The 26,611-nt window shown below is 44.8% G+C and overlaps 2 protein-coding genes across 2 annotated transcripts in view; both read left to right on the forward strand.

Moving 5' to 3' along the window:
* The first annotated feature begins 20,604 nt into the window (after nt 1–20,604).
* Nucleotides 20,605–22,113, forward strand: LOC119367389 (annexin D3-like). The gene is made up of 3 exons (XM_037632912.1): nt 20,605–20,739; nt 20,832–20,998; nt 21,100–22,113. Exons 1-3 carry the CDS (start codon nt 20,664–20,666, stop codon nt 21,838–21,840), a joined length of 984 nt encoding a protein of 327 aa, XP_037488809.1. The 5' UTR covers nt 20,605–20,663; the 3' UTR covers nt 21,841–22,113.
* Nucleotides 22,114–26,388: 4,275 nt separating this feature from the next.
* Nucleotides 26,389–26,611, forward strand: part of LOC119362628 (condensin complex subunit 1-like) — a 9,023-nt gene continuing 8,800 nt past the window's right edge. The window contains exon 1 of the mRNA XM_037627874.1: nt 26,389–26,611. This exon is cut by the window's right edge and continues 9 nt beyond it. Within this exon, the coding sequence (XP_037483771.1) occupies nt 26,482–26,611 (130 nt within the window). The 5' untranslated portion in view covers nt 26,389–26,481.

Genomic DNA, 26,611 nt, shown 5'->3' on the forward strand with positions numbered 1-26,611 from the left:
TCCAACTAACAACAACCCTGGGGGAGTTTTGTTTAATTATTTTGATTTGCTTTGATCTTTTTTATCATGGGGCTGGGCATCCCGGATACCAGCCATTTTCTCGTGAATGAGGAGCGGAGTCCACTCCTCTTGAGAATAACCCACCTAGCATGGAAGATACAGGCATCCCTAGTTGAAACATGAGCTGCTCGAGCATACAAAACAGAATTTCATTTGAAGGTTTGGAGTTTGGCACATACAAATTTACTTGGAACAGCAGGTAGATACCGCATATAGGAAGGTATGGTGGACTCATATGGAACCACTTTTGGGTTTAAGGAGTTTCGATGCACAAGCAGTATTCTCGCTTAGTACAGGTGAGGGGTAGCAAAAGACTGGGAAGCGACCAACTGAGAGAGTGACAACAGTCATGAACATGCATTAAAATTAATTTACACCAAGTACAAGCATGAGTAGGATATAATCCACCATGAACATAAATATCGTGAAGGCTATGTTGATTTGTTTCAACTACATGCGTGAACATGTGCCAAATCGAGTCACTCAATTCATTCAAAGGAGGATACCATCCCATCATACCACATCACAATCATTTTAATAGCATGTTGGCACGCAGGGTAAACCATTATAACTCATAGCTAATTAAGCATGGCACAAGCAGCTATAATCTCTAAATGTCATTGCAAATATGTTTTCTTCATAATAGGCTGAATCAGGAAAGATGAACTCATCATATTTACAAAAACAAAAGGGGTCGAGTTCATACCAGCTTCTCTCATCTCAATCAGTCCATCATATATCGTCATTATTGCCTTTCACTTGCACGACCGAACGGCGTGTATAATAATAATAGTGCATGTGCATTGGGCTAAGCTAGAATCTGCAAGCATTCAACTCAAGAGAGAAGACAAAGTAATATGGACTCTAAGTTAAATCAACAATCATGCATACGAGAGTCACTAAACATTTTCGTTACGGTCTTCTACTCTCGACCCCCAAAGGAAAGAAAAGAAAATAAAACTATTTACACGGGAAAGCTCCCAACAAGTAAAAGAAGAACGAGAAATCTTTTTGGGTTCTCATTTTAATTACTACTACAAGCATGGACATTAAACTAACTATTTTTTTTTGGTTTTTTCTTAAGATTTATCAAACACACAAGAAGAAAGCTAGAAAAAGAAATTAAACTAGCATGAATAATACAATGAAAGAGTATGAGCATCGACAACTGGAATAGTGTGTGAACATGAATGTAAAGTCGGTGAGAAATACGTACTCCCCCAAGCTTAGGCTTTTGGCCTAAGTTGGTCTAATGCCAAGGATAGCCTGGCTGATATCAGAAGTTATAACTGGGGTCATACTGAGATGCAGCAGCAAATGCATCCTGAGCTGCAGCATGTTGGCGAGCCGCCTCCGCTCTCCTCTCATGTTCAGCTGCCTCCTCCCTGGTAACAACATATCTTTGTTTTTCCTGGTAATCAAAAAGGGAAGGAGCAGGGAGAGTAACATGGACAGAGCTACGTCTGTCAAAGATTAGTCGATACTGGAGGAATTGTTCATTCCCCAAAAGAAAATGATGTTTGACCATCGTGTCATAATCTAAATAAGCAGGAACCAACTCCATATCCTCCTCTCGTGGGGCTATACCAAGATAATTAGCAACACGGGTCGCATAAATCCCTCCAAATAAATCTCCAGACATACCATTATTATGCAACCTACGTGCAACTATTGCCCCCAAGTTGTAATCTTTATTACCTAACACAGCACTCTTGAGGACACACAGATCAGGGACACACATGTGACATGCTTCATCTTTACCGTTAATGATCTACCAATGAAGAGAACAAAATAATGTATAACAGGAAAATGAATGCTCCCTATGGTAGCTTGTGGTATATCCCTAGATTATCCCATAGTAATAGTAGCAAGAAAGTCTTTCTATTCAGATCTGTGGGGTTCATGAACATTGCCCCACTGCGGGAGTTTGCAAGCAATTGTAAAATCTTCTAAGTCCATGGTATAAGATTCATCATAAATATCAAACATGACACTCTGAGAATTACGCGAAGATATATATTTAAACCTTCTTACGAATGAATCAGTCAATTGGTAGTACTGAGGACACTTATCTTGTATGAAATCCTCAAATTCATCCTTGATGCCTGCTTTGACCATAAACTCGTCTGATGGCCACTCACAAGCTCGCACTTCTGCGTCCCTTGGTGGTTCATCGTCTTGCTCACGCATAGCACGCATGGGTCCTCTCTTTTGTTGAGGAACCACATTGGTACATTCTGTTGGAAATATGCCCTAGAGGCAATAATAAAAGTGTTATTATTATATTTCTTTGTTCATGATAATAGTCTTTTATTCATGCTATAATTGTATTATCCGGAAATCATAATACACGTGTGAATACATAGACCACAATATGTCCCTAGTGAGCCTCTAGTTGACTAGCTCGTTGTGATCAACAGATAGTCATGGTTTCCTGGCTATGGACATTGGATGTCGTTGATGACGGGATCACTTCATTAGGAGAATGATGTGATGGACAAGACCCAATCCTAAGCATAGCACAAAGATCGTGTAGTTCGTTTGCTAGAGCTTTGCCAATGTCAAGTATCTCTTCCTTTGACCATGAGATCGTGTAACTCCTGGATACCGTAGGAGTGCTTTGGGTGTATCAAACGTCACAACGTAACTGGGTGACTATAAAGGTGCACTACAGGTATCTCCGAAAGTATCTATTGTTTTATGCGGATCGAGACTGGGATTTGTCACTCCGTGTAAACGGAGAGGTATCTCTGGGCCCACTCAGTAAGACATCATCATATGCGCAATGTGACCAAGGAGTTGATCACGGGATGATGTGTTACGGAACGAGTAAAGTGACTTGCCGGTAACGAGATTGAACAAGGTATCGGTATACCGACGATCGAATCTCGGGCAAGTAAAATACCGCTAGACAAAGGGAATTGAATACGGGATCGATTGAGTCCTTGACATCGTGGTTCATCCGATGAGATCATCGTGGAACATGTGGGAGCCAACATGGGTATCCAGATCCCGCTGTTGGTTATTGACCGGAGAACGTCTCGGTCATGTCTGCATGTCTCCCGAACCCGTAGGGTCTACACACTTAAGGTTCGATGACGCTAGGGTTATAAAGGAAGCTTGTATGTGGTTACCGAATGTTGTTCGGAGTCCCGGATGAGATCCCGGACGTCACGAGGAGTTCCGGAATGGTCCGGAGGTAAAGATTTATATATAGGAAGTCCTGTTTCGGCCATCGGGACAAGTTTCGGGGTCATCGGTATTGTACCGGGACCACCGGAAGGGTCCCGGGGGCCCACCGGGTGGGGCCACCTGCCCCGGGGGGGCACATGGGCTGTAGGGGGTGCGCCTTGGCCCACATGGGCCAAGGGCACCAGCCCCAAGAGGCCCATGCGCCTAGGGAACCCTAGAGGGAAGAGTCCTCGAGGGGGAAGGCACCTCCGAGGTGCCTTGGGGAGGATGGACTCCTCCCCCCCCCTCTTGGCCGCCGCACCAGATGCCATCTGGAGGCTGGCCGCCGCCCCTTGGGGTGGGAAACCCTAAAGGGGGCGCAGCCCTCCCCTTCCCCTATATATATGAGGCCTAGGGGCTGCCCATAACACGCGATTTGATCTCTGGTTGGTGCAGCCCTGCCCCTCTCCCTCCTCCTCCTCTCCCATGGTGCTTGGCGAAGCCCTGCTGGATTGCCACGCTCCTCCACCACCACCACGCCGTTGTGCTGCTGTTGGATGGAGTCTTCCTCAACCTCTCCCTCTCTCCTTGCTGGATCAAGGCGTGGGAGACGTCACTGGGCTGTACGTGTGTTGAACGCGGAGGTGCCGTGCGTTCGTCACTTGATCATCGGTGATTTGAATCACGACGAGTACGACTCCATCAACCCCGTTCACTTGAACGCTTCCGCTTAGCGATCTACAAGGGTATGTAGATGCACTCTCCTCCCCTTTCTACTCGTTGCTGGTCTCTCCATAGATAGATCTTGGTGTTACGTAGGAAAATTTTTGAATTTCTGCTATGTTCCCCAACAGTGGTATCAGAGCTAGGTCTATTGCGTAGATTCTTTGCACGAGTAGAACACAAAGTAGTTGTGGGCGTTGATGTTGTTCAATATGCTTACCGTTACTAGTCCAATCTTGTTTCGACGGTATTGTGGGATGAAGCGGCCCGGACCGACCTTACACGTACTCTTACGTGAGACAGGTTCCACCGATTGACATGCACTTGGTGCATAAGGTGGCTAGCGGGTGCCAGTCTCTCCCACTTTAGTCGGAACGGATTCGATGAAAAGGGTCCTTATGAAGGGTAAATAGCAATTGGCATATCACGTTGTGGTTTTGCGTAGGTAAGAAACGTTCTTGCTAGAAACCCATAGCAGCCACGTAAAACATGCAAACAACAATTAGAGGACGTCTAACTTATTTTTGCAGGGTATGCTATGTGATGTGATATGGCCAAAAGGATGTGATGAATGATATATGTGATGTATGAGATTGATCATGTTCTTGTAATAGGATTCACGACTTGCATGTCGATGAGTATGACAACCGGCAGGAGCCATAGGAGTTGTCTTTATTTTTTGTATGACCTGCGTGTCATTGAAGAACGCCATGTAAACTACTTTACTTTATTGCTAAACGCGTTAGTCATAGAAGTAGAAGTAGTCGTTGGCGTGACAACTTCATGGAGACACGATGATGGAGATCATGATGATGGAGATCATGATGATGGAGATCATGGTGTCAAGCCGGTGACAAGATGATCATGGAGCCCCGAAGATGAAGATCAAAGGAGCTATATGATATTGGCCATATCATGTCACTACTCTATTTGATTGCATGTGATGTTTATCATGTTTATGCATCTTGTTTACTTAGGACGACGGTAGTAAATAAGATGATCCCTTACAAAATTTCAAGAAGTGTTCTCCCCTAACTGTGCACCGTTGCTACAGTTCGTCGCTTCTAAGCACCACGTGATGATCGGGTGTGATGGATTCTTACGTTCACATACAACGGGTGTAAGACAGTTTTACACAGCGAAAACACTTAGGGTTAACTTGACGAGCCTAGCATGTGCAGACATGGCCTCGGAACACGGAGACCGAAAGGTCGAGCATGAGTCGTATAGTAGATACGATCAACATGAAGATCCGACGTTAACTAGTCCGTCTCACGTGATGATCGGACACGGCCTAGTTGACTCGGATCATGTGATCACTTAGATGACCAGAGGGATGTCTATCTAAGTGGGAGTTCATAAGATGAACTTAATTATCCTAAACATAGTCAAAAGACCTTTTGCAAATTATGTTGTAGTTCACGCTATAGTTCTACTGTTTTAGTTATGTTCCTAGAGAAAATATAGTTGAAAGTTGACAGTAGCGATTATGCGGACACTAGAAAGCTTATGTCCTTAATGCACTGCTTAGTGTGCTGAACCCCAAACGTCGTTTGTGGATGTTTCGAACATCGAACATACACGTTTTGATAACTACGTGATAGTTCAGTTAAATGGTTTAAGTAGAGGCACCAAAGACGTTTTCGAAACGTCACGGAACATATGAGATGTTTCGAGGGCTGAAATTGGGATTTCAGGCTCGTGCCCACGTCAAGAGGTATGAGACCTCCGACGATTTTCTTAGCCTGCAAACTAAGGGAGAAAAGCTCAATCGTTGAGCTTGTGCTCAGATTGTCTGAGTGCAACAATCACTTGAATCGAGTGGGAGTTGATCTTCCAGATGAGATAGTGATGTTTCCCCAAAGTCATTGCCACCAAGCTGCTAGAGCTTCGTGATGAACTATAACATATCAGGGATAAATAAGATGATCCTTGAGGTATTCACGATGTTTGACACCGTGAAAGTAGAAATCAAGAAGGAGCATCAATTGTTGATGGTTGGTGAAACCACTAGTTTCAAGAAGGGCAAGGGAACAAAGGGATACTTCATGAAACGGCAATTCAGCTGCTGCTCAAGTGAAGAAACCCAAGGTTGAAACCAAACCCGAGACTAAGTGCTTCTGTAATAAGGGGAACAACCACTGGAGCAGCATTACCCTAGATACTTGGTAGATGAGAAGGCTGGCAAGGTCGATAGAAGTATATTGGATATACATTATGTTAATGTGTACTTTACTAGTACTCCTAGTTGCACCAGGGTATTAGATACCGGTTCGGTTGCTAAGCGTTAGTAACTCGAAATAAAAGGCTACGGAATAAACGGAGACTAGCTAAAGGAGAGCTGACGATATGTGTTGGAAGTGTTTCCAAGTTTGATATAATCAAACATCGCACGCTCCCTCTACCATCAAGATTAGTATTAAACCTGAATGGTTTATTGAATCTCGATCGTAGTGATACACATTTTCATGCCAAAAGATATAAGATAGTAATGATAGTACCACTTACTTGTGGCACTGCCATGTAAGTCATAATGGTATAAAACGCATGAAGAAGCTCCATGTTGATGGATCTTTGGACTCACTCGTTTTGAAAAGTTTGAGACATGCGAACCATGTCTATTGGTGTATATGCATGAAGAAACTCCATGCAAATGGATCGTTTGGACTCACTTGATTTTGAATCACTTGAGATATGCAAATCATACCACATGGGCAAGATGACTGAAAAGCCTCGTTTTCAGTAAGATGGAACAAGATAGCAACTTGTAGGAAGTAACACATTTTGATGTGTGCAGTCCAATGAGTGCTGAGGCATGCAGTGAATATCGTTATGTTCTTACTTCATAGATGATTCAAGTAGATGTTGAGAATATTTACTTGATGAAACACAAGTCTGAATTATTGAATGGTTCAAGTAATTTCAGAGTGAAGTAGCAGATCATTGTGACAAGAGGATAAAATGTCTATGATATGATCATAGAGATAAATATCTGAGTTACGAGCTTTGGCACGCAATTAAGACATTGTGGAAATTGTTTCACAATTAATACCGCCTGGAACACCATAGTTTGATGGTGTGTCCGAACATCATAGTTGCACCCTATTGGATATGGTGCGTACCATGATGTCTCTTATCGAATTACCACTATCATTTATGGGTTAGGCATTAGAGACAATCACATTCACTTTAAATAGGGCACCACGTAATTCCGTTGAGATGACACCGTGTGAATTATGGTTTAGAGAAACCTAAGTTGTCGTTTCTTAAAGGTTTGGGGCTGCGACGCTTATGTGAAAAAGTTTCAGGATTGATAAGCTCGAACCCAAAGCGGATAAAATGCATCTTCATAGGACACCCAAAACAGTTGGGTATACCTCATGTCTCAGATCTGAAAGCAATAAGGGATTGTTTCTAGAATCAGGTCCTTTCTCGAGGAAAAGTTTCTCTCGAAAGAATTGAGTGGGAGGATGGTGGAGACTTGATATGGTTATTGAACCATCACTTCAACCAGTGTGTTTCAGGGCACAGGAAATTGTTCATGTGTCACCTACACCAATTGAAGTGGAAGCTTATGATATTGATCATGAGACTTCGGATCAAGTCACTCCCAAACCTCGTGGGATGACAAGGATGCGTACTACTTCAGAGTGGTACGTAATCCTGTCTTGGAAGTCATGTTGCTAGACAACAATAAACCTACGAGCTATGGAGAAGCGATGGTGGGCCTGGATTCCGATAAATGGCTCAAGGCCATAAAATCCGAGAGAGGATCCATGTACGAAAACAAAGTGTAGACTTTGGAAGAACTACTTGATGGTCGTAAGGCTGTTAGGTACATATGGATTTTAAAAGGAAGGCGGACGATAATGGTAAATGTCACCATTAAGAAAGCTCAACTTGTCGTTAAGATGTTTTCTGACAAGTTCAAGGAGTTGACTACGGTGAGACTTTCTCACTCGTAGCGATGCTAAGAGTCTGTTGGAATTATATTAGCGATTACTGCATTATTTATGAAATCTTGCAGATAGGATGTCAAAACATTGTTTCCTCGACGATTTTCTTGAGGAAAGGTTGTATGTGATACAACCGGAAGGTTTTGTCAATCCCGAAAGATGCTAATAAGTATGCAAAACTCCAGCAAACCTTCTAAGGACTGGAGTGAGCATCTCGGAGTTGGAATGTATGCTTTGATGATGATCAAAGATTTTGGTATATACAAAGTTTATGAGAAACTTGTATTTCCAAAGAAGTGAGTGGGAGCACTATAGAATTTCTGATGAGTATATGTTGTTGACATATTGATGATCAGAAATGATGTAGAATTTCTAGAAAGCATATAGGGTTATTTGAAAGGAGTTTTTCAATAGAAAACCTGGATTAAGCTACTTGAACATTGAGCATCAAGATCTATGAGGATGGATCAAAACGCTTAATGGTACTTTCAAATGAGCACATACCTTGACATGATCTTGAAGGTGTTCAAGATGGACCAGTCAAAGAAGGAGTTCTTACCTGAGTTGTAAGGTACGAAGTTAAGACTTAAAGCTCGACCACGGCAGAATAGAGAGAAAGGACGAAGGTCGTCCCCTATGCTTAAAACGTAGGCTCTTCAGTATGCTATGTTGTGTACCGCACCTAAAGTGTGCCTTGCCATGAGTCAGTCAAGGGGTACAAGAGTGATCCAAGAATAGCTCACAGGACAACGGTCAAAGTTATCCTTAGTAACTAGTGGACTAAGGAATTTTCTCGATTATGGAGGTGGTAAAAGAGTTCGTCGTAAAGGTTACGTCGATGCAAGCTTAACACCTATCCGGATAGCTCTAAGTAGAGATACCGGATACGTACAATGGGGCAACAATTTAGAATAGCTCCAAGTAGAACAATTATTTGGAACAGCTCCAAATAGAGCGTGGTAGCTGCATCTAGGAGATGACATAGAGATTTGTAAAGCACACACGGATCTGAAAGGTTCAGACCCGTTGACTAAAACCTCTCTCACAAGCAACATGATCAAACATAAAACTCATTGAGTGTTAATCACATAGTGATGTGAACTAGACTACTGACTCTAGTAAACTCTTGGGTATTAGTCACATGGCGATGTGATCTGTGAGTGTTAATCACATGGCGATGTGAACTGGATTATTGACTCTAGTGCAAGTGGGAGACTGTTGGAAATATGCCCTAGAGGCAATAATAAAAGTGTTATTATTATATTTCTTTGTTCATGATAATAGTCTTTTATTCATGCTATAATTGTATTATCCGGAAATCGTAATACACGTGTGAATACATAGACCACAATATGTCCCTAGTGAGCCTCTAGTTGACTAGCTCGTTGTGATCAACAGATAGTCATGGTTTCCTGGCTATGGACATTGGATGTCGTTGATGACGGGATCACTTCATTAGGAGAATGATGTGATGGACAAGACCCAATCCTAAGCATAGCACAAAGATCGTGTAGTTCGTTTGCTAGAGCTTTGCCAATGTCAAGTATCTCTTCCTTTGACCATGAGATCGTGTAACTCCTGGATACCGTAGGAGTGCTTTGGGTGTATCAAACGTCACAACGTAACTGGGTGACTATAAAGGTGCACTACAGGTATCTCCGAAAGTATCTATTGTTTTATGCGGATCGAGACTGGGATTTGTCACTCCGTGTAAACGGAGAGGTATCTCTGGGCCCACTCAGTAAGACATCATCATATGCGCAATGTGACCAAGGAGTTGATCACGGGATGATGTGTTACGGAACGAGTAAAGTGACTTGCCGGTAACGAGATTGAACAAGGTATCGATATACCGACGATCGAATCTCGGGCAAGTAAAATACCGCTAGACAAAGGGAATTGTATACGGGATCGATTGAGTCCTTGACATCGTGGTTCATCCGATGAGATCATCGTGGAACATGTGGGAGCCAACATGGGTATCCAGATCCCGCTGTTGGTTATTGACCGGAGAACGTCTCGGTCATGTCTGCATGTCTCCCGAACCCATAGGGTCTACACACTTAAGGTTCGATGACGCTAGGGTTATAAAGGAAGCTTGTATGTGGTTACCGAATGTTGTTCGGAGTCCCGGATGAGATCCCAGACGTCACGAGGAGTTCCGGAATGGTCCGGAGGTAAAGATTTATATATAGGAAGTCCTGTTTCGGCCATCGGGACAAGTTTCGGGGTCATCGGTATTGTACCGGGACCACCGGAAGGGTCCCGGGGGCCCACCGGGTGGGGCCACCTGCCCCGGGGGGCCACATGGGCTGTAGGGGGTGCGCCTTGGCCCACATGGGCCAAGGGCACCAGCCCCAAGAGGCCCATGCACCTAGGGAACCCTAGAGGGAAGAGTCCTCGAGGGGGAAGGCACCTCCGAGGTGCCTTGGGGAGGATGGACTCCTCCCCCCCCCTCTTGGCCGCCGCACCAGATGCCATCTGGAGGCTGGCCGCCGCCCCTTGGGGTGGGAAACCCTAAAGGGGGCGCAGCCCTCCCCTTCCCCTATATATATGAGGCCTAGGGGCTGCCCATAACACGCGATTTGATCTCTGGTTGGTGCAGCCCTGCCCCTCTCCCTCCTCCTCCTCTCCCATGGTGCTTGGCGAAGCCCTGCTGGATTGCCACGCTCCTCCACCACCACCACGCCGTTGTGCTGCTGTTGGATGGAGTCTTCCTCAACCTCTCCCTCTCTCCTTGCTGGATCAAGGTGTGGGAGACGTCACCGGGCTGTACGTGTGTTGAACGCGGAGGTGCCGTGCGTTCGGCACTTGATCATCGGTGATTTGAATCACGACGAGTACGACTCCATCAACCCCGTTCACTTGAACGCTTCCGCTTAGCGATCTACAAGGGTATGTAGATGCACTCTCCTCCCCTTTCTACTCGTTGCTGGTCTCTCCATAGATAGATCTTGGTGTTACGTAGGAAATTTTTTGAATTTCTGCTACGTTCCCCAACACATTCTCCTAGACATAATTCTTCCTCTGAAAAATTTCTGAAATTTTTAGTAACTTCAAAATAAAAGTGAATAAAACTAAATAAGATTGGTAGCAACTACTCCTACAAGTGCCTAGAGCCTATATCATGCATTAGAATTACTTGGGACCTCATAAATTTGACATGCAAGCTCAAGAACAGGGTCACCTAAGCAGAAAACATTTGCAATGAATAAAGCACTAGAACAAAAACTAATTGGACCAATGGAGGAGTCACATACCAAGCAACAATCTCCCAAAGCAGTTTTGTGAATGGAGCTTTGAGCAAGGAGATCGAAAATCGCAGCAAAATGAGCTAGAACTCATGCTTGAGCTGGATGGGGATTTTTTTAGGAGGAAGATGAAGTGTGTGGGTGCAGGAATAAGTGGAGGGGGCCACCAAGATTGATCAAGTCTTGTTAACAAACTCATTCCGAATAACATGGAACCGGAGAAATTTCGAATAACACTAGGTTACCTCAACTGGGATATGAACATCCCCAACAATAAGAATATCATACTTTTTCTTGATAGTAGGAAGAGGAAATTCAAAACCTCCAATAATGATAGTTGGAACTTTTCCAATAGAATCGATGCTATGAACTTGAGGTTGTTTCCTCGGAAAGTGTATCGTATGCTCACTACCATTAACATGAAAAGTGACATTGCCTTTGTTGCAATCAATAACAGCCCCTGCAGTATTCAAAAAAGGTCTACCAAGGATAATCGACATACTATCGTCCTCGGGAATATCAAGAATAACAACGTCCGTTAAGATAGTGACATTTGCAACCACAACAGGCACATCCTCACAAATACCGACAGGTATAGCAGTTCATTTATCAGCCATTTGCAAAGATATTTTAGTAGGTGTCAACTTATTCAATTCAAGTCTATGATATAAAGAGAGAGGCATAACACTAACACCGGCTCCCAGATCACATAAAGCAGTTTTAACATAGTTTCTTTTAATGGAGCATGGTATAGTTGGTGCCCCTGGATCTCCAAGTTTCTTTGGTATTCCACCCTTAAAAGTATAATTAGCAAGCATCATGGAAATTTCAGCTTCCGGTATCTTTCTTTTATTTGTAATGGTATCCTTCATGTATTTAGCATAAAGATTTACTTTAAGCATATCAGTTAAGCGCATTCGTAAGAAAATAGGTCTAATCATTTCAGCAAAGCGCTCAAAATCCTCATCATCCTTTATCTTGGATGGTTTAGGAGGAAAGGGCATGGGTTTCTGAACCCATGGTTCTCTCTCTCTATCGTGCTTCCTAGCAACAAAGTCTCTTTTATCATAACGTTGATTCTTTGATTATGGTTATCAAGATCAACAGCAGGTCCAACCTCTACATCATTATTATTGCTAGGTTGAGCCTCAGCATGAACATTATCATTAACATTATCACTTGGTTCATGTTCACCTGATTGTGTTTCAGCATCAGAAATAGAAATATCATTGGGATTCTCAGGTGTGTCTACAACAGGTTCACTAGAAGCATGCAAAGTCCTATCATTTTTCTTTTTCTTCTTTTTAGAAGAACTAGGTGCCTCTAAATTATTTCTCTGAGAATCCTACTCGATTCTCTTAGGGTGGCCTTCAGGATACAAAGGTTCCTGAGTCATTCTACCAGTTCTAGTAGCCACTCTAACGGCAAAGTCATGTTTATTATTTAATTCATCGAGCAAATCACTTTGATCTTTAAGTACTTGCTCATCTTGAGTGGTAACCATAGAAGCATATTTGCTAATGAGTTTAAGTTCACCTTTAACTCTAGCCATATAATCACTCAAGCGTTCTATCTCGAAAGCATTATTCTTTAATTCTCTACCAACATAAGCATTAAAACTTTCTTGTCTAGACATAAAGTTATCAAATTCATCTAAGCATGGGCTATGAAATTTAGTAGACGGGATTTCAACTTTATCATATCTATAGAGAGAATTTACCTTTACTACATGTGTCGGGTTATCAAGACAATGTGGTTCTTCAACAGGCGGTATATTAAGACCATGTATTTCTTCAATAGGTGGTAAATTCTTAACATCTTCAGCTTTAATACCTTTTTCTTTCATTGATTTCTTTGCCTCTTGCATATCTTCAGGTCTGAGAAATAGAACACCCCTCTTTTTCGGAGTTGGTTTAGGAATAGGCTCAGGAGTTGGCTCAATTGGCTCAGGAATTGGCTCAGGAAGAGTCCAATTATTTTCATTAGTCAACATATTATTCAATAGTAATTCAGCTTGGTCGACTGTTCTTTCCCTGAAAACACAAACAGCACAACTATCCAAGTAGTCCTTGGAAGCATCGGTTAGTCCATTATAAAAGATATCAAGTATTTCATTTTTCTTAAGAGGATGATCAGGAAAAGCATTAAGTAATCGGAGAAGCCTCCCCCAAGCTTGTGGGAGACTCTCTTCTTTGATTTGCACAAAATTATATATTTCCCGCAAGGCAGCTTGTTTCTTATGAGCAGGAAATATTTAGCAGAGAAGTAATAAATCATATCCTGGGGACTACGCACACAACCAGGATCGAGAGAATTAAACCAAGTCTTAGCATCACCCTTTAATGAGAATGGAAATATCTTAAGGATATAATAATAGCGAGACTTCTCATCATTAGTAATCAGGGTGGCTATATCATTTAACTTGGTAAGATGTGCCACAACAGTTTCAGATTCATAGTTACAAAAAGGATCAGATTCTACCAAAGTAATAATCTCAGGATCAACAGAGAATTCATAATCCTTATCAGTAACACAGATAGGTGAAGTAGCAAAAGCGGGGTCAGGTTTCATTCTAGCATTAAGAGATTGTTGCTTCCATTTAGCTAATAACTTCTTAAGATCATATCTATCTTTGCAAGCAAAAATAGCTCTAGAAGCTTCCTGATCCATAACATAACCCTCAGGAACAACATGCAATTCATAATCAGGGGGAGAACTTTCATCATCACTATCATCAATAATAGCATCTTCAATAATTTCATTCTCTCTAACCCTAGCAAGTTGTTCATCAAGAAATTCACCTAACGGCAAAGTAGTATCACGCACAGAAGTAGTTTCATCATAAGTATAATGCATAGCAGAAGTGGCATCATCAATAACATGCGACATATCAGAATTTATAGCAGTAGCAGGTTTAGGTGTCGCAAGCTTACTCAAAAAAGAAGGAGAATCTAGTGTAGAGCTAGATGACAGTTCCTTACCTCCCCTCGTAGTTGAGGGAAAATCTTAGTTCCTTCGTCTTTCAAGTTCCTCATAGTGATCAATAGATATAAATCCCAAGTGACTCAAAGAATAGAGCTATGCTCCCCGGTAACGGCGCCAGGAATTAGTCTTGATAACCCACAAGTGTAGGGGATTGCAACAGCTTTCGAGGGTAGAGTATTCAACCCAAATTTATTGATTCGACAAAAGGGGAGCCAAAGAATATTCTTAAGTATTAGCAGTTGAGTGTCAATTCAACCACACCTGGATAACTTAATATCTGCAGCAAAGTATTTAGTACCAAGTGGTATGATAGTAATGGTAATAGTGGCAAAAGTAAAGATAGCAGTTTTGTAGTAATTGTAACGATAGCAACGGAAAAGTAAATAAGCAAAGCACAATATGTGAAAAGCTCGTAGGCATTGGATCAGTGATGGATAATTATGTCGGATGCGATTCCTCATGTAATAGCTATAACATAGGGTGACACAGAACTAGCTCCAGTTCATCAATGTAATGTAGGCATGTATTCCGAATATAGTCATACGTGCTTATGGAAAAGAACTTGCATGACATCTTTTGTCCTACCCTCCCGTGGCAGCGGGGTCCTAGTGGAAACTAAGGGATATTAAGGCCTCCTTTTAATAGAGAACCGGAACAAAGCATTAGCACATAGTGAATACATGAACTCCTCAAACTATGGTCATCACCGAGAAGTATCCCGATTATTGTCACTTCAGGGTTGTCGGATCATAACTCATAATAGGTGACTATAGACTTGCAAGATATGATCAAGAACTCACATATATTCATGAAAACATAATAGGTTCAGATCTGAAATCATGGCACTCGGGCCCTAGTGACAAGCATTAAGCATAGCAAAGTCATAGCAACATCAATCTCAGAACATAGTGGATACTAGGGATCAAACCCTAACAAAACTAACTTGATTACATGGTAAATCTCATCCAACCCATCACCGTCCAGCAAGTCTACGATGGAATTAGTCACGCACGGCGGTGAGCATCATGAAATTGGTGATGGAGGATGGTTGATGATGACGACGTCGACGAATCCACCTCTTCGGAGCCCCGAACGGACTCTAGATCAGCCCTCCCGAGAGAGATTAGGGCTTGGTGGTGGCTCCGTATTGTAAAACGCGATGAAACTTTCTCTCTGATTTTTTTCTCCGTGAAACAGAATATATGGAGTTGGAGTTGAGGTCGGTGGAGCATCAGGGGGCCCACGAGACAGGAGGGCACGCCAAGGGGGGAGGGCGCGCCCCCCACCCTCGTGCACAGGGTGTGGGCCCCTGGCCTTGATTCTTTCGCCAGTATTTTTTATATTTTCCAAAAGTTATCTCCGTGGATTTTCAGGTCATTCCTAGAACTTCTGTTTTCTGCACAATAAACAACATCATGGCAGTTCTGCTGAAAACAGCGTCAGTCCGGGTTAGTTTCATTCAAATCATGCAAATTAGAGTCCAAAACAAGGGCAAAAGTGTTTGGAAAAGTAGATACATTGGAGACGTATCAGCATGTTGGTTGCATATTTTACTCATTCGAGGGCATCCACTTGTTGCTTTGATTGTTTGGCTCTTTCTCTTTTGCCAAGTGGATGGACAAGAATGCCTAAGAACCTCCTCTAGCTATCTATGATTTTCTCGTCTCAAACTCTATTCGTGCTACATCATAAAGTTTGATCAAGTCAGATCCGAACCACTCTGTGTGAGGAGCACTCGGAGTCCCCGATTCGTCATAGACTTAAACTTCCAAAACCTCTTTGTGCATTTCGGTATGACCGAGTCATCCATTTCGGTCACACCGAGTTCACTAAGTTGATCTAGGTTTTCATCTTGGTGCAACCGATTTGAACATTTCGATCACACCGAGTTGCAGTAACCGCTTGCGATTCTGCATCTCGGTGCCACCGAGTTGTTCCACTCGGTCACACCGACAGGGTCGGGATATATATATATCCACAGGTGAGATTTTGGAAATTTCTTCAAAAGCCTCAGCCTGCGCGTATCCTGCTCTGCCTCCTTGGGTCTCCGGATCGTCTCCTCACTGCCAGCGACCTCCCGCCGCTGGTTTCTGTCGCCGTCAATGAGAATCTGCTCCGCCGTTGCCGCCATAGCGAACTCCCGCCAAACTAGGGTATGATTTCGACCCCTTGTGCTCTCTTTTTACCTCCGATTCTAAGCACAAGGTCAATGCCATGATCTTTGCCACACATCTATCCAAAGAAAACTTCCTTTAGGTTAAGTTTGATTTGAAAATTTTGGGTTAGGTCTCCGCTGAACTCATCTCGGATCGACCGAATTGTAGAAATCAGTCTCACTGATTTGGCTTAGGCCATTGCACATGCGCTCTTTGGTCTGACCGAAAACTGCAAATCGGTGTGACCGAGTTCAATTCTCTATGAAACCCTAACAATATCGGTGCCACCGAACTGTGACTCGGTTTGACCGAGTTCACTAGTTTAGGTTCCAAATGTTGCTTCAGTATCACCGAGTTCATCAATTCGGTAGCTCCGAAATCATTTTAGTAGAGAACTAAAACTAAGTTTTTGACTCATTTGTTTTGCAAAAATCTCTGCACTTTGTGATTCTCATCTACTCTACCTCATCTATATCTATTCACAGGGTTTGCTGTCAGTTTTCCTGCCAAGATGTCTGGCCAGAGTGATAGCCAGAATAAATCCGAAGAGCAAGTACAAATGAGTGAGGGCACTATTCCCTCAAGCAGCTATGATGATGGCAGCAGAAGCACTCCAATAAACTTGCTACACATTTTTGATGTTCCTCAAAAATTCAAGGTCATGAGTCTGATTGTAGAGACAATCAAGAGGACAGCTACTAACCAGAAAAGATCTTGTGGGTATGCTCCACACATTCAGGTGTTCATCAACTCAAAGATGGGCACAGGCACTTACTTGTTGGACAAGGAGCATTTACCTCTCTACCCCGAATTTGAAGACAACACAGTTGTAATGGATGAGAATGAACCTTCATCAGTGCAAGCACAAGAGAAGAGAGCTAAGGCAAAGACAGAAAAAGCTGCAAAGATGCTAAGTGCTGAAGAGGCATCTCAAGTGTTCTTGAAGAGTAAACAAGATCAACTTAGATATCTGATCCAATCAACTTTGAGGATTGAGAAGGGCTTGGCCATCCTGACTCAGAATCAGGAGAACTTGGAGAGGATCATTGAACAAAAATTCTATGATCTTAATCTGAAAGTGACTAAGATGCAGACAGCAGTTGAGCAGCTCCGGGAGGAAGCAGAGGAGAAGAAAGGGAAGGCAACTACAAATGCTTTTCAGCGAGTGCCAAGAGGTCAGAGGTTAGCTGCAGTGCCAGTACCAGATACTAGAGCTACCACATCAGCACCAACAGCTACAACTTCAGTGCCACCTCCAGCAGCCACTCCACCAGCTCCAGCTACATCGACTGATGCCTTCATCCTTGGAGTTCTCTCTACACCACCTCCCGAAGACCAAGCCTGAGAGACACATAGCACTATGCATATTTGAACTTTTTGGTAATTTGTTGCCAAAGGGGAAGAAATATGTATAGATCATAGGCTTCGAGAGAGAGTGTTGCCTTTTTTTGTCTCTCCTGCTATTTGTTTGGTTGAACTTTACAGTGTGCTTGTTTGATACCTTATGTCCTCGTGTGAGATACTTGTATGATCATGTGTTTGTTCATATGCTATTTTAATGTTTGCTTGGATGATATTATCTCTTATATCCATATATGATCATTCACTTTTCTTAGTGATGAGTGCATGCTTTTAACTGCTATCATTTTTTAGCGCTCCACCAAGATATATGTGACATGGAAGAGTAACCCATGATACTAATCGATTGTGCATTTGCATTCAAAAGCAAGTCTTAAATAATACACAAATTTAGGGGGAGCTCTTGCTTATCACATACTTCTCAAAGCGACGATGTATTTCAATCTTATTATCATTTGTCGAAGTTCTGATCTATATGTTTTCATCAATTACCAAAAAGGGGGAGATTAAAAGTGCAACTATCCCTGGGTGGTTTTGGTAATTATCAACAACATATAGCTCATTGAACTAATGCTATTTCAAGATGAATATTTCAGGGAAGTTCAATGATTGGCATGGCATGGATTAGGAATGTGGACTCCTCAAAATGCTAAGGACAAAGGATTGGCTCAAGCTCTAAAGCTCAAGACTCTACATTTTATTTTTAGTGATTCAAGATCACATTGAGTCCATAGGAAAAACCAGTACTATTAAAAGGGGATGAGGTGTTGCTTAATGACTTGCTTGCTCAAGATGCTTAGTGATATGCTCCAAAAACTCTCAGCCACTTTCTCATATCCACATATGTCCCAAATTAAAAATCAAACTCGGCCCCACCGATTTGATCTATCCAGCGCCACCGAGTTCATTTGACATAGGCACTGCCAGAAACCCTAGTCACTTCGGTCTCGCCGATAGGGCTCTCGGTCTCACCGAGATGGGATTGCAAACTCTTTGTTTCCCTTCATAACGTTTCGGTCTAACCGAGATGAGCGATCGGTCCCACCGAGTTCACAATGCAAACATTCTGTTTCCCCTTCGTAACGTTTCGGTCTCACCGAGATGAGCGAATCGGTCCCACCGAGTTTGCCTGACAAACTCTCTGATTAGCTTATTACCAAAGTCGGTCCCACCGAGTTTGTGTAATCGGTCTCACGAGATTACGTTATGCGCTAACCCTAAAGAAATTGGTCCCATCGAGTTGACATGTCGGTCCCACCGAAATGCCTAACGGTCACATTATGAACTAAATTGGTCTGACCAAGTTTCATGATTCGGTCTCACCAAGTTTGATAAATTGTGTGTAACGGTTAGATTTTGTGTGGAGGCTATATATACCCCTCCACCCTGTCTTCATTCATGGAGAAAGTCATCAGAACATACGTACACTTTCAGCATTCATTTTCTGAAAGAGAAACACCTACTCATGTGTTGAGGTCAAGATATTCTATTCCAACCACATAAATCTTGATCTCTAGCCTTCCCCAAGTTACTTTCCACTGAAATCATCTTTCCACCAAATCCAATCCTATGAGAGAAAGTTGAGTGTTGAGGAGACTATCATTTGAAGCACAAGAGCAAGGAGTTCATCATCAACACATCATCTATTACTTTTTGGAGAGTGGAGTCTCCTAGATTGGTTAGGTGTCACTTGGGAGCCTCCGTCAAGATTATGGAGTTGAACCAAGGAGTTTGTACGGGCAAGGAGATCGCCTACTTCGTGAAGATCTACCCTAGTGAGGCAAGTCCTTCGTGGGCGATGATCATGGTGGGATAGACAAGGTTGTTTTTTCATGGACCCTTCGTGGGTGGAGCCCTCCGTGGAATCGCGCAGCCGTTATCCTTCGTGGGTTGAAGTCTCCATCAACGTGGATGTACGATAGCACCACCTATCGGAACCACGCCAAAAATCTCCGTGTCTACATTGCGTTTGCTCCCTCAAACTCCTCCCTTTACCTTCATGTGCAATGTTTTACATTCCGCTGCTATACTTTTAGAATTGCATATGTAGATTGATTGCTTGACTTGTGTAAAATTGCTAAAATCTGCCAAGACTTGAAATTGGGAAAATGCTAGATTTTTATTTGGTCAAGTAGTCTAATCAACTCCCCCCCCCCCCCTCTCGTAGACATACTTTCGATCCTACAGAGATCAACCGTGAGAGAGATTTACATGGAGAAGATAGAAAGAGAGAGTACAAAGTATATCTCCTAACTACTCCTTGATCCTCACGGCAGGAGGTTACCTAGCCTTGGTGATATATCTCATGTTTAACGGCCCGATGCGACCCGGGAGGCTAGGGCCATCCATCCGATTTAGAGATAGCGATCCGTGCTTCTAGTGGCTAGTGTGATTGATGATATCTTGGCTTAGAAAATACTGGTAGGTTTGCAGAAACCCGGCGTTTTAGCCTCTTCCCTGATTTAGTATAAGTTCGGCATAAAGTCGTACTAAATCAGCGATAATTAATATGGGTGGGAGAGAGTTACAGGTTTGCACAATTTTATTTTTGCATATCGTGGCAATCGTGCTCTGTATGGTAGTGCTTTACTCGGGCAGGGGAAGAAAAGAAAAGAAATGCAGAAGGAAGAACCTTTTTGTGGAACTTCTTTTTGCAGGACGATAATGGAACTTTGTTAAAGCGTGCAATTGGCAAAACAATAAATCGAAGATCACGTTGTAGATCTGCTGGTGTTGCGAACGAGTTCTCCAACGCAGTTTCGTCTCAAAGCTTAACGCATAAGCAAGTTCACATCCCTGTGAGGAGTGACGACAACTGAAGCCCATAACGTTACTGGAGAATACTTTGCGATTTCTGTATTAATCCACTTTATTCCAGCTCTTTATAATTCGTCCCACCCTATATAATTCCTCGTAGTTAATTCGTCCGTGGCCACTGCAGCGGCTCGAAGACGATCGATCGACCTTCCGTGGCCCGCTGCCGCGCATTTCCGTCGCCGATCATGTCCGCCATCGTCGTCCCCAGCCCCGTGCCGTCACCCTCCGACGACGCCGAGGGCATCAGGAAGGCGCTCCAAGGCAACGCTCCTGCTTGCCGGGTTCCGGTCTCTTCTTGCTGCTGCATTGCTCGCTTGCAGCTAGCTGACATGGTGAGCTCGGTGTGTGTGCAGGATGGCGGGCGGACAAGGAGGCCCTGGTGCGCATACTGGCGGGGAGGACGGCGGCGCAGCGGTCGGCGATCCGCCGCGCCTACGCCTTCCTCTTCCGCGAGCCGCTCCTCAACTCCTTCCGCCAGCGGCTCTCCCGCCAGTACTGCCCCGTCACCGTCGACTTCTGGGTACGGCAGCGCATGCACGCATCTCTCCGGTGAACTTCGAAAACTGCGACGCGTTTCGTTTCTCTGACGGCGTCGCTCGCTCGACTCTCTTGTTTCCTCAGAAGGCGATCATCCTGTGGACGATGGACCCGGCGGAGCGGGACGCGAACCTGGTGCACGGCGCGCTGAGGCGGCGAGGGGACGGCGACCACCTCGCCGTGCTGGTGGAGGTCTCGTGCGCGTCCGACCCCGACCACCTCGTGGCCGTCCGGCGTGCCTACCGCTCCCTCTTCGGCTGCTCCGTCGAGGAGGACCTCGCGTCCTGCGCCGCGCTCCAGCAGCCGCTCAGGAAGATGCTGGTGAGCCTCGTGAGCTCCTACCGCTACGGCGGTGACCGCGTCGACGCGGACGTGGCGAAGCTGGAGGCGTCGCAGCTCTCGGAGGCCGTCCGGAAGAAGCAGCCGCACCACGACGAGGTGGTGCAGATCCTCGGCACCCGGAGCAAGCCCCAGCTCAGGGCCACGCTCCGGCGGTACAGGGAGGATCACGGCACGGACATCGTCGAGGACATCGACAGCCGCTGCAGCAGCCAGTTCGCCAGGACGCTGAAGAGCGCAGTCTGGTGCCTGACCTCGCCGGAGAAGCACTTCGCGGAGATGATCAGGGAGTCGGTGGTGGGGCTGGGGACCTACGAGGACATGCTGACGAGGGTGGTCGTGTCGCGGGCGGAGATCGACATGAAGCAGATCAAGGAGGAGTTCAGGGCCAGGTTCAAGACCACCGTGACCTGCGACGTCGTCGACGACACCTCTTTCGGCTACAAAGACATCCTGCTGGCCTTGGTTGGCTGCGAGGAAGAGTGAAGCGGTAAACCTGGAATGATGCAGTCGATGGTTGTGGGATGCGCAGAAAACACAATGACCAGTCCTCCGTCGTCGCTACTCCCTCCGTCACATGATGTAAGAACGTTTTTTGACAAGTCAAAAAATATCTTATATTATGGGACAGAGGGAGTAGTATTTTTTACATTTTATGTTTCTTTTGTCATGATGAATGCATGTTGTTTCTACATCTTCATTCTTTTCCTAGCACTTGTGTAACCTTTTTCAAAGTGTTTTTTGAAATATTTAAACTGACACTAAATATTGTTTTGAGTCCGGTACATACATTTTTGTAGCCTACCAAATTCATATTTTTTAAGTTACTTTTTTCGTGAATATGCAAGATTGCGTATCATTGTACTCATAGGGAGAGTGTGAAATAATTACAAGACAAAACTCGCAAACCCACGTACACAAGCCGGCGCGGTGATGAGTGCAGGAGGAGAACAGAAGTAGAAGGGATGCTCAACCCTACATCACACAAACTACGACTCTGATAATAGAAGGTTGAGTCCTCTAGCTCCAGCTCTAGCCCAAAGCCTAGCCTTGTGTTGAATGGCTTGGAGAAGCTGTATATATAGTGGAGGGCCACAAACCATCAAAGATGCGTCCGTCACTATGCTTCCAAAGCCACCAACAGTCAGTATGGTGAGAGAGGAGAGCCCCTTACGCAAGGTAGTGGGAGCATGGTCACACGATAATACACACCAATCCTGGAAAAGATAGCTCCGGGCTAGGAATGTTAGCATTGGTGCGACACCAAGAAAGGATCTCGTGCCACACTTGAGAGAAAAGGAGCAACCAACAAGTATGTGTTGTGTGTCCTTGGTCTTCATGTCGCAAAGGACGCAAATATCAGCATGAGGGAGGCCCCTGCGTGCGAGGCGATCAGCCGTCCAACAGTTGTTTAGAAGGGCGAGCCAGACGAAGACATTAACGCGCATGGGGGGACCAAGTCGTCCAAGTGAGTTGCCAGTGGGGTGCTTCCGAAGGAAATATGCCCTAGAGGCAATAATAAAATTATTATTTATTTCCTTAATTAATGATAAATGTTTATTATTCATGCTAGAATTGTATTAACCGGAAACTTAGTACATGTGTGAATACATGGACAAAACATAAAGTCCCTAGTATGCCTCTACTTGACTAGCTCGTTAATCAAAGATGGTTAAGTTTCCTAACCATAGACATGTGTTGTCATTTGATGGACGGGATCACATCATTAGGAGAATAATTTGATGGACATGACCCATCCGTTAGCTTAGCATGATGATCGTGTTAGTTTCATTGCTACTGCTTTCTTCATGACTTATACAAGTTCCTCAGACTATGAGATTATGTAACTCCCGAATACCGGAGGAACACTTTGTATGCTACCAAACGTCATAACGTAAAAAGGGTGATTATAAAGGTGCTCTACAGGTGTCTCAGAAGGTGTTTGTTGGGTTGGCATAGATCGAGATTAGGATTTGTCATTCCGTGTTTCGGAGAGGTATCTCTGGGCCCTCTCGGTAATACTCATCACTATAACCCTTGCAAGCATTGTAACTAATGAGTTAGTTGCGGGATGAAGTATTACGGAACGAGTAAAGAGACTTGCCGGTAACGAGATTGAACTAGGTATTGAGATACCGACGATCGAATCCCGGGCAAGTAACATACCGATGACAAAGGGAACAACGTATCTTGTTATGCATTTTGACCGATAAAGATCTACGTAGAATATGTAGGAACCAATATGAGCATCCAGGTTCCGCTATTAGTTATTGACCGGAACGTGTCTCGGTCATGTCTACATAGTTCTCGAACTCGTAGGATCCGCACGCTTAACGTTCGATGATGATTGGTATTATGAGTTTATGTGTTTTGATGTACTGAAGGTAGTTCAGAGTTCGAGATGTGATCATGGACATGACGAGGAGTCTCGAAATGGTCGAGACATAACGATTAATATATTGGACGGCTATATTCGGACACCGAAAGTGTTCTGGGTGATTTCGGAGAAAACTGAAGTGCCGGAGGGGTTACCGGAACCCCCCGAGGAAGTATTGGGCCTTAGTGGGCCTTAGGAGAGAGATAGGGCAGCAGCCTAGGAGGTGCCCCCCCAAGGGGAGTCTGAATTGGACTAGGGGAGGGGGCGCAACCCCTCTTTACCTCTGCCTCTCCCTCTCCTTCATCCCCCTTCCCCCTCCTAGTTGGACTAGGAAAGGGGAGTCCTACTCCTACTAGGAGGAGGACTCCTCCCCTCCTTGGCGCGCCCAAGGGCCGGCCGGCCTTCCCCCTTGCTCCTTTATATACGGGGGCAGGGGGCACCCTAGAACACACAAGTTGGCATTGTTTAGCCGTGTGCGGTGCCCCCTCCATAGTTACACACCTCGGTCATATCGTCGTAGTGCTTAGGCGAAGCCCTGTGCCAGTAACTTCATCATCACCGTCACCATGCCATCATGCTGACGAAACTCTCCCTCGGCCTCAACTGGATCAAGAGTATGAGGGACGTCCCCGAGCTGAACGTGTGCTGATCGCGGAGGTGCGGTACGTTCGGTGCTAAGATCGGTCGGATCGTGAAGACGTACGACTACATCAACCGTGTTGTCATAACGAGTTCCACTTTCGGTCTACGAGGGTACGTGGACACACTCTCCCCTCTCGTTGCTATGCATCACATAGATAGATCTTGCGTGGTCGTAGGATTTTTTTTGAAATTATCACATTCCCCAACAGCTTCAATAGCAGCGATGAAGAACACGTCGTAGCCCAAATTGGCCGAATATTCCCTAGAAGGGTCCAATGATGATGGGGGGAGCGATGTCAAAGATGCGACAATGGTTGAGGCATTCGCTCTTCTCCGGCATGTCCATGAGATTGCCTCGCATTGTTTGTTGCTATGAAGCAGAAAGTGCGGTGGCGGCACCCCGGTGGCATACGATGACAAGCAGCTAGCAGGTGGCCTGCTCGGTGATCTTCTGCAGCGCCAACCGTGCCTAGTTCTGCTTTGTAGTTCACCATCGTAGTCGGAATTGCGCTGTCTAGTAGCAGGTGGTTGAATTCTTGCGCGAATCTTCATAAAACTCCACATGACCTCTACAATGTGAGTTGAGTCGACGATCACCTACAGTGAAGTTGAAATTGTTTGCTCAAGTTTTAGGGATGTTGATCACGCCTTCTAGGAGAGGAGTGATGATGATGACGCTTGCGTGCTGTCTCAGCGAGGCCCTCTTGCAGTGGTGTGTGTGGTATTCTTCGTGTACCGCTTAGCGGTTTGTGATGGTTTTTTGACAGTTTCCATAATTAACTGGGCAACTCTTTGGTTTTCGCATGATTTTCTCTAATTAACCAGACAATTATTTTCTTCTTAATGAATGTAGAAATCCTGCCATTTTAAATTATTTTTACCCATACCGTGTGTGCTGAAAGGTTGAATTTGTTTCACGAAACACTACAACTACTAGGTTGTCTAGCTAGAAAGGGAGCCTTATGGTGCAGCTACAACCACCACTTGAGGTAGTTTGTAAGTGGGGTGATCCGGGCGTGTATGGCTGTTGATCCCACTCGCAGGGATTGTGTCAGGATCTTTGCATCTCCAAGTCGGCGCAGACACGATGTGCATTGTTGGGTGCATGGTCCTCTTTGGTTGACACATGTGGCGAAGGGCCAACGGATCGACATTGGTCTCGGGCGATTTTGCTAACACTGTGGGTATGGGAAAGGGTCGCGTGCTGCTTTGTTTTAAGCAGTTCAGGGCATTCACCATTTTAGTGATCTATAAAACGTCTTATTATAGCCCGTTCGGACTCCCTCCCCTCCGCAACTCCGCTCCAGAGCGGAGCGGCATGCAGCTATAATCTGGGGAGTGGCTAGAATGGCGCACCGCTCTGCAGTGGGGGAGTGGAGGGTTGCCGAACAAGGTCTTACTCTGCAAAGAAAATGAATTTCATAGGAAAATTCCTATGATGCCATTTTAGATAATAGGATTGGCTTTATAGTTCATAGAGAAATCATTCATTTTCTTTAAGTTTCGGGTGATTCTGAACGTTCACCTGAATGCGATTTTTTTCCACTTCGTTTGAGAAGTTCAATCTAACATGTGTCTTTATTTGTCCTTTCCTCCCCCTCTCTCGTAAGGAAACAACTTCCTGTGAATTTTTCATGGAGCATCTAAATACTCCCTCCATCCATACCTAGACAAATTTAAGAGAAGAATTTTGGAATGGAGGGAGTAACTAGTTTGTACAAATTTGACGTTACCAATATACATACAATTTTAATTTTAATTGTAATCGTGCGTTCCAAAGAGGTTAGGTACGAAGTGTGACACGACGAGTCCAAACTCGGCACTGTTTGTGGGGCCCAGGCGTAAGAACGTGGTAGTGGTACAACGGGAAAAAGAAAAATGAGAAAGTAGATCCGACCTCCAGCACCGGCGGGCGGTGGCACCCACCTAGTGACATGTGGGCCCCCAACCCGACGACCCACCTCACAAAATTTCACGCCTCCCGCTCCCCGATTTCGAAATACTCCCCACTCCTCTTCCCCCCCTCCCATTCCCAGCCCGAAGCCAAACCAAACCCTCCGCGCCTCCGCCTCCGCCTCCCGCCTCCCCCCATTCCTGCCGCCGGCGAGATGGCCCCGCCCTTCGTGTTCCCCGCGAGCCTGCGGGATCTGGAGCGCGACGACGACAGAGACGACGAGGGCGAGCCGTCGCTCCGGCCGCACGCCCCCGTCGCCGTCACCGCCCTCCGCGCCGCCGACC

Source organism: Triticum dicoccoides, chromosome 2B, assembly GCF_002162155.2.
Source record: "Triticum dicoccoides isolate Atlit2015 ecotype Zavitan chromosome 2B, WEW_v2.0, whole genome shotgun sequence".
Classification (NCBI taxonomy): domain Eukaryota; kingdom Viridiplantae; phylum Streptophyta; class Magnoliopsida; order Poales; family Poaceae; genus Triticum; species Triticum dicoccoides.